Source organism: Anastrepha obliqua, chromosome 1, assembly GCF_027943255.1.
Source record: "Anastrepha obliqua isolate idAnaObli1 chromosome 1, idAnaObli1_1.0, whole genome shotgun sequence".
In the NCBI taxonomy this organism is placed as follows: domain Eukaryota; kingdom Metazoa; phylum Arthropoda; class Insecta; order Diptera; family Tephritidae; genus Anastrepha; species Anastrepha obliqua.
This window is the reverse complement of record NC_072892.1, coordinates 61,482,725-61,491,953: the sequence shown is the minus strand read 5'-3', so window position 1 is coordinate 61,491,953 and position 9,229 is coordinate 61,482,725. Positions and strand designations below refer to the sequence as shown.

Genomic DNA, 9,229 nt, shown 5'->3' with positions numbered 1-9,229 from the left:
AATATAAACATTTCTTATTAGCTTGACGCTTTAAAGACTGTTATCAGACACAGCTTTTGCTCAAAGCTCATACACGCGTACACTTATCTATCCACTTATCTATAGTATGTATGTGTGTAAATAAATAAATGTTTCTCTCTTTCCAAGTGTAGCTGGTTGCTTATAAATATCATACAATCTGATTTACATATGTGGATTAGCATTCGAAATTCCATTTAAGTAGCATTTAGTTGTGGCTACTCGTCCAAGATATTAATAATTAGAAAACTATCAATTTTATTTAAAATTTAAAAAACTAGTGAACTACTTGAGGAAAAATGGCTAGCAATGGTGGTTGGTGTGGACGCGGTTTTAAGCCACGCACATTTCCCAAACACGCCCCTTTGGTGTGCTACAATAAACCTGCCTCGGCACAGGTCAACGAAAAACAATACGATGACAAACGTTTTGAGGCACTCACAGGTGCGATCGTCGAGACGCTGATCGTACCAAAGCGCACAGCGCGCACCTGGACAATGCAAGCTGGCGATTTATGTCGCATCACCGTATCCGAAGGCTCGCAGGTGGGCGATGTAAATTTTTGGAACCTAGACAACACTAAAGAACGTTTCTATTCGGGCAAAACGCGTCAACTCCATAGTACGCATCTCAAGGTGTACGATCGCTTATGGAGCAATTTACCATATCTGCGGCCAATGGCCACCTTCGTTTACGACTCTCTAGCAGCCTATGGCATTGATGAGGATGGTGGCTCATTGCATGATGTGATCGGTACACGCTGTGATGATTACACATACAAGTTGATCACCGGCAAAGAACGTGTGGGCAGTTGTCATAGTTCGTTGACAAAAGCAGTGGTGGAGGAGCGTGGTTTGAAGGAGGAAGATGTGCATGATGTGTGGAATATTTTCATGTGCACCGGTTTCACGCGAGTGAGTATTGAAAAAAAGAAATCTTAGTGATGTGAAATTAAATAACCACTTAATATATGTATGTATGTACATATGTGCGTATGCTTATGACGTAGGACTAATGTTTGCACTTTACTTTTCAGGATACTCAACAATATTTCTGTAAGCCCAGTCCTGCACGCAAAGGTGATTACATCGAATTTATAGCTGATATGAATCTTTTAGTGGCGCTGAGCGCCTGCCCACAAGGTGATGTGTCAATAACGGTGGGCGAAGAGGTACCTGACGAGGTCTGTCATCCACTGAAGGTGGAAGTTTTCCGCAAAAAGGTTTAAAGTGACACTCAAAAATTATAAAGAGTGTATGGCAAAGCGCTTTATTTTGAATAAAAAGTGAAATAAGTAATAAAGATATATCTGTAAGAAAACTTTACAACTCTGAAAACAAAAAAACTTTATCTCTGCCGCCTCATCTTTATCTCTAACCCTCTCTCCATCTCTAACTTTAATAACTCTAATTGTATAAATTTGCCTTGCTTTTGATGTATTGGTGTGTTAAAGTGTGGTAAAAAACGGGAAAAATAAGAAAGTTAGTATGAGAGGTATTTTCTTTTTTTGATTTCATAGCATCACTGCTTTTCTGCTCTGCACTCTTAGCTCAGATACGTGTATTGCAAGGAAACCAAGAGTGAAAAAGACACGGACACTCAGAAACAATGATTCAATAATACATAGAAGGTTGCGTAAAGTTTGGTAATTGGCAAATCGGAAGTAAGGGAAAAGGGGCCTAAGTTTATCTCCTTCCTGGAAAGTTAGGAAAATATTTAAAAAAGGCCGATATAAACCATAGAATAAATATGTATACATATGTTATTTAATGAATGGTACTCAATTAATTGTTTAGATTTTTACTTAGCCATTTCCGTGGATTTGTCACATAGACATACGAGTATGCATTAAAAATGCACGTTATTGGCATCTATGTGTGCCTAGTTACCTGCACAAGCAATGCTTAGTGTAGTTGCAATTATCTTATCGGCTGTTCATTGTTCTCTTCTTTATTTACTGGACCAGTTAAAGTGTTTTATTCGAAAGTTTATTTGGCATTTAAAAAAAAAATCGTTTAACATCTTCACGCAAACTCACGTTTTCACTTGTTTACGTTAAACAACGATGATCCGTACGATGACTTGTAAAACCGATGATCCACAGTGAAGCTCAATGCCGTTGAACTGGTTAAACGCTGATTCTAATATTTTAATTTTGTCCAAGAAGGTGCTTGGTTTAACCAATACGCCCTCAATTTTCATATTATGTATCCAAGGGCAATGTATTAGGTTGGGGAATAAGTTCGTAGCGTTTTTACCGAAGACTTTTATTTAAACAAGAAACAATAATTACAGGGTCCGGCACTCGAAGTGTAATGAACTTCACACCGCTCGCGCAGCTGATGCCCGTGCTAAATGACGGCCCAGAGTATTGTTTACAAGCGCGCGGAAGCATTTTGCCGAGAGTAAACGCGAAAAAAGAAAATCTGTAATGGATTTCAAACCTAATAGTGTGATTGCATTATATTATATTTGACTGGAAAATCACAACCAGCGATTGTTCGTGAGCTCGAGCACCTTGAAGTAAATAAAGTTTTTGTTTATCGCACCATTACTCCATACATTGGTACTGGTAGCGTCGCGAAACGTCATGGAGGTGGTCATCAAAAGACTGAAACGTCACGTGAAATGACGACTTGAATGAAATCCCTGACGAAGTGCCAATCAAATGGCGCAAGAACTGAAAATATCTGACTGTAGCATCCGCCGCATACTGAAAAATGATCTCAAAGTCAAGCCTCACAAGATCCATAAGACGCATAATCTCACACCAAAGCAGCAACAAGTCAAACTTGAGGAAGCGAAGGAGTTGCTTCGCTTGGCCGAAAGCACTCAATTACCGAACATTGTGTTTTTTAACGAGAACATTTTTCAAATTGAGCAATTCATAAGCTCCCGAAACGATAGCGTTTATTTGACCGACCGTTCATACAAGAATTTGAGTCATCGATTGTCCATCAGGAGGCAACACCCGCCACAGGTAATGGTTTGGGCCCCTGTAAACGCAGATGTGCGCTCTTGAATCGTTTTCATAGAGCCTGACATCAGGGTAAACGCGAAATACCACTGTGGGCAAAAAGTAAGGTGAAAATCAATTTCATCCCGTTCAAAATAATCCCCTCTCGATGAAATACACTTACGATTTTTCCAATCCCTGAAACATGCCAAATAGTCCATTTCCGGTATACCCATCAGCACCTTCTTCGATTCAGCTTTTATCTCCTCAATCGACTCGAAACGCGTTCCCCGGAGTGGTCTCTTGAGTTTTGGGAATATCCAGAAGTCACACGGAACCAAATCAGGCGAATACGGTGGTTGCGGAACGATATGCGTGGAATTTTTGGCGAAATGTTCACGAAGAACTTGTGCAGTGTGAGACGGTGCAGAATCGTGATGCAAAAACCAAGAGTTGTTGACCCATAATTCTGGTCTTTTTAGACGAATTGCTTCACGAAAACGACGCATAACGCTCAAATAATATTCCTTAATAACAGTTTGGCCAGGTGGAAGGAATTCATAGTGCACCACACCACGAAAATCGAATAAAACTGTCATCATGACCTTTATTTTTGAACGACTTTGACGTGCTCTTTTCGGTCTGGTCTCGCCTTTAGCACGATATTCGCTTGATTGGTCGGTTGTTTCAGGGTCGTAAGCATAAATCCAAGTCTCATCTCCCGTAATGATGCATTTGAGCTTGTCCTGATAGTCTGAAAGCAGAAATTGAGAGTTTTCGGTACCAAACGAGATTTGACTTTTCCTGGCCCAAATGGTCTTTCAAAATGGTTTTCACAGATCCTTCTGATATTCCGATCATATCAGTAAGGTCTTTAACAGTCAACCGACGATTTTTGAGCACTAACTCCTTCACTTTATTGACGTGTTGGTCATCTGTTGACGTCGATGGTCGTCCGGAGCGCTCCAAGTCATCAACACATTCTCGACCCTCTTTGAAGTCTTTGTACCACTTATAAACATTTTTCTGCGACATGGTCGAATCACCAAATGCCTTCTGCAACATGCTAAACGTTAAGAAATTTCATTCGCCAAAAAAATTTGGTGGCTGTTCTCTGCTCAATCAAATCAGACATTGTAAAAATCGAAAAACTTTGCTAACTTTGCCGTGGCGGCGTTTTAGCCTTTCTTATTGTTTATGATGCCCTTATTGTATGAATTTCTTTATGCACCGGGGGCCCATTTTGTGTTCAAGCACATAGCGGGTTCAGTAGGGTCATTAAGGATTATACTAATAAAATTCATGAGGCCTCCTGGTGCAGTACTGTCACTTGCTAAACAACCAGGTATTTCCAGAAATGGCGCAACAAGTTGGCAGAGGGAGATAATGCTGCTATGTCCGGGGCTTGACTATCACTGTAGATCTTCATTTTATATAAATATGTACAGGATAACATAATTTTCTTCGCGTCTTTGTTTTATGTATATTCTGACTATACAAAAGTACATTCTTTGAGTGCATTTATTAACGAAGAAATTAATGTATTACTTTCAATAATCGGATAAAAATTGCGTAAACTACGCTAGTTTTCCGTAAATAGAAAAAAATGCCTTGAATATCTATCCATTTGTGGAACCATAGTTTTTGTCTTCAATGATTATTTACTCGGAAAAATCACTGCATTCTTTATTCTTTATTCTGCAGAGACCCTCTCCTCCCACGCAGTAATTTTACCTCTCTCTAATTCGGTAAGTTTTGAACCGCGTGGCATATTGATATTTATTTACTTAAAAAACGATTTAAATTAAAAGTTGTACTCAGCGAACACATAAATGCACTTTAAAGCTTCAATTCCTAATGCGTTCTATAGTTATGAAACGGCAAAAGTAGTAACGAATTGCTCTGACTCGTGCTCAAAGTAACGGTACAAACAAACACAAAAATACCACGATGAAAAGTTGTTGTTTATTGATACTAAGAAGAATAACGGTATTATTCCATATACTCATTTATTTTTACAGAGTACTTACATATTTTTGGAGTAAAGATTAAAGACAAAAACTATGGTTCCACAAATGGATAGATATTCAAGGCATTTTTTTCTATTTACGGAAAACTAGCGTAGTTTACGCAATTTTTATCCGATTATTGAAAGTAATACATTAATTTCTTCGTTAATAAACGCACTCAAAGAATATTAACAAACATCTTTAATTTTGTTGTAAAATTATGCAATAAAAAATTGTTAAAGTTAAAAAAATGATAAAAAAAAGCACTTTCTCCAGGTTTATTCAAATAAAAATCACAACTAACTAGTTTGAATAATTACTTTTTGTACATCATTTGAAAGGTCTGACAATATCATTTTCAAAACATATAAAATATTGAAAATCGGTGAAAAAATGACTGAGATATCCGTAGATTACCGCGCAAAGTCTGAAAAAACGATTTTTTATAAATAAATAAAAATTGGAGGGTACAAAAAATATAACAAAAATATTTTTATGCATTATTCGACCATATAAACAACCTACAGTGTGTAATTTATCAGGTGTATTTTCAGTGTTGCACCGTGTTATGTATGTATGTATATATGTGTATATATGCTTGGATAAATAAAAAATAAATAAAAAAATCAATTAAATCAAAATATTTCATTATAAAGTGTATTTATAAATTTTTCTTTCAGTTTTGTTCTTCATCTCCCATAGGCAGACATTAATTGTGTGATCCTGAGCATCCAGTTGTGGAAGATTTCGCTGTATCTAAATATATCCGCTTTCGATTCGCCACTTCTCTGCTTACTAGGGAACCTCGTTCCGCGCGAAGCGAAAAATTTTTATGTGAAAGTAACTTTGTTTTTATCTGCTTAGCTGACAAGCGACATCCTTAGGCTAATGCCTCCCAAGTATGTATAAGTAGGGATATTGCTTTTGTTACATTCTAATCTATCATACATTCGTCTCTTGAGGACCTGCAAGTGACCTGCGATGACATGCAAGTCATGCTGGAACGCACTCTCGGACTGAAGGTCCAACATAGCCAAGACAAAGGTTAGGAGCATCAACCACAATAAAGCAAAACCTATAATGGTTGACGGGTGTCCGGTGGAATTTATCAAAAGTCTCTGCTACCTCGGCTGAATTATCACAATAGACGGGGGAACGGGCTAAACACAGTAAGGGCGGCGTTCGGGCGAATGCATACAGTATGGGCGAGTTCGTAAATCTACAGACGCACCAAACTGCGAATATTCAGCTCATGTGTTAAGTCAGTATTGCTGTACGGAAGTTAAACATAGCTGGTCTCCAACATCATCAAACTGAGTCTACAATCTTTCGTCAACAAATACCTTCAGATCATCTGTAGAATATTCTGACCGACTACAATAACAACGCACTGTGGAGATTAATAAATGGGGAGCCCATATTATAGTAAATCAAATGTAGAATGTAGCGATGAATAAGTCTGGTACTGGACTGGAATCCGCAAGGGAGCGAAAGTTGCGGTCGGCTAAAGATCACTTGGCGAGGTCGATGTTGCGCGAACTAGCAGATGCTGACATTTCATGGGACGGCGTAAAAACAACAGTCTAGAACCGTGTACGATGGAAGAGTCTTGCCGAGGCCCTATGCTCCCGAGCGGAGTGAACACGGATATAAAAAATAATTTTGCATATTTTTGACGCGATGCATCATCGATCTTATGGCGCGAACCTATGGAGTTGCGCCAGTCAAAGTAATGTAAATATATGTACTTCAAGTACTCCAGAATAAAATCCTTCACCTGGGTTCGTTCGCAATAAAGATATTCATCGTGACCTCAAGTTTCCTACAGTCGCTGAAGAAATTAAAAAATAAGCAAAAGCCCACTCCCTCAGGCTTCAAAGGCAGGTGAAGGAGGAAACTAACAAACTCCTCAACCCCTCAGGCCTAACCCGACAACTCCATCGATTCAAACCACATGATCTGGCATGATGGTTGTTAACTTAAGGAAGGGACTATGAAAATCTCTGCACAAAATTCTCTTTATGTTACTAAAATTGTATTGCTCGTTAGTTAATAATTCTGCCTTTTTCAAACTGTATAAAGTAGCAAAGCGAATGGATCTGGTAGCGAATGAGGACAAAATAAAGTACATCCTCCATCAAACAAACAGTCGTATCGGCACATATGTCGAGGATATAAAAGACTTCGTTTAACTAGGAACCAGAATTAATACCGATAACAATGACTCAATCTTGAAATGCTACGGAGAATATCTCTTGCCAATAAGTGCTACTATGAACTCTGAATTATTAGGAGACGTTTAAAAACTTAAAAATGTTCTCTAATCCTCTTCATTGTTATGGCTGCAGAGGGCTTCGAAATCAGGAATTTTCGCATTACTATCTTAAAACATCTCAATGGATTCATCAAACCGGATAGTAGAGAAAGTGCAACGAAAGGTCCGAGCTCACTTGGCAGCGCACCAGCGAGAACCGAGTGGAGTGGAAGTGGAGGCAGTAGTGGGTTTACTACTTCTAGGTGAGTAGTAGCAGTGCAAACCCAATCAGTTGCACCTGATTCAACAGCCAAAAAACCAAGTACCAGTTTTTAAGTCGATGCCAGGGGTGGAAATCGAAGTGGCTCCAATATTTGGGTTAAAGCTTGACCCAAAATGTTTTTTCGCTCCTCTACCTGGTACAACCAGAGTTAGAGGAAAATTTAAAACTTATTTAGAGTGTTTAGTATGCACATACATATGTAAATATTTTATTACCAATGGAAAAAAGATGATCTTTTTAAAAATTTTGAAAATGTTCACGTCGCTCTCTAATTTGATACAGCTTTCTATGGCGGCTACCGTGGCCGAATGGGTTGGTGCGTGACTACCATTCGCAATTCAGAGAGAGAACGTCGGTTCGAATCTCGGTGAAAGATCAAAAAAATTAAGAAACAATTTTTTCTAATAGCGGTCGCCCCTCGGGAGGCAATGGTAAACCTCCGAGTGTATTTCTGCCATGAAAAAGCTCCTCATAAAAAATATCTGCCATTCGGAGTCGGCTTGAAACTGTAGGTCCCTCCATTTGTGGACCAACATCAAGACGCACACCACAAATAGGAGGAGGAGCTCGGCCAAACACCCAAAAAGGGTGTACGCGCCAATTATATATGGCATACAGAAATACATGCATATGTATAAATCTATATCGTAGATTATCTACAAGGGCGTTGGACGTACAAATGCTTTCCCAACCTTAAGATTTGGTTAACGAAGCCGCGGTAACATAGATGCTTCAATGCATATTTATACAGGTTTAACCGCGACGACAATCTCTATTGCGACTGCTACGACGAAAACATTTCAGACGACGTTCACCACATATTTTCCACATGCCGGCGTTCCATTCTGCAAAAGAACGTTTGGAGAACCTCCTTCATCGGAAACCTTCGTGTATCATCCAGCGTTCGAAAGAAAAGTGGAATACGGCATGCGATTTAGTGGCCGAGATTATGAAAGATATGAGGCGTCTAGAAAGACTGCGACACAGCAGCGACGGCTAATCACCTTACCTCTCCGCGAAGTAATACTTGACGGTGGTCCCGCGGCGAGAGGCTCAGTCTAGTTTCAGAAGGCCACTTGAGGGTAGCGCGATACCACAACGCCTATGAAAAAAATTTGCATCCTTTATTGAGTGTTTGGCCGAGCTCCTCCTCCTATTTGCGATGTGCGCGTCTTAATGTTATTACACAAATGGAGGAACTTGCAGTTTTATGACCCCGCCAAACGGCAGGTAGTTTTCTCATGCAGCTTTTTCAGCGATGTCTTTGCTTTCATACGTAAAAAGTAAACAACTCGCTATCATGCATTTTTTTTTTTTTTTAATTTTCTGTTGATTCATTTATTTTGTACACACAATGCATTAGGTATTCATTTCGCCTTAAGTACGACAATCGTAATTTATGTACGAGTAACTGCATGAAATTTGAGTATCTCAGATTTTGTGGTTCCGGTCAAAAGTGATTTGAAAATTTCAGTTTATATGGGAGGTGCCATACCACCTTTTCCAATATGTACCACTTTTCACCATAGGACAGGTTTTGGCAAATTGTGTAACTCTATGAAATCTCATTAACTTACTTTTTGTGATGCGGGAGAAAACCGCTTTTCCAATACTTACCTCTGCCAATACCTGCGTTACTTAACGCGTTACTTAACGCAGGTATTGGCGATTTTTGTAACTCTATAAAATTTCATTAACTTAGATTTTGT

General features: G+C 39.0%; 1 protein-coding gene across 1 annotated transcript; it reads left to right on the top strand.

Moving 5' to 3' along the window:
* Nucleotides 1–203: 203 nt before the first annotated feature.
* On the top strand, nt 204–1,357 carry LOC129249397 (uncharacterized). Its single transcript, XM_054889200.1, has 2 exons — nt 204–932; nt 1,055–1,357. The coding sequence occupies exons 1-2, from the start codon at nt 318–320 to the stop codon at nt 1,244–1,246; spliced, it is 807 nt and encodes a 268-aa protein (XP_054745175.1). The 5' UTR covers nt 204–317; the 3' UTR covers nt 1,247–1,357.
* The last annotated feature ends 7,872 nt before the right edge of the window (nt 1,358–9,229 follow it).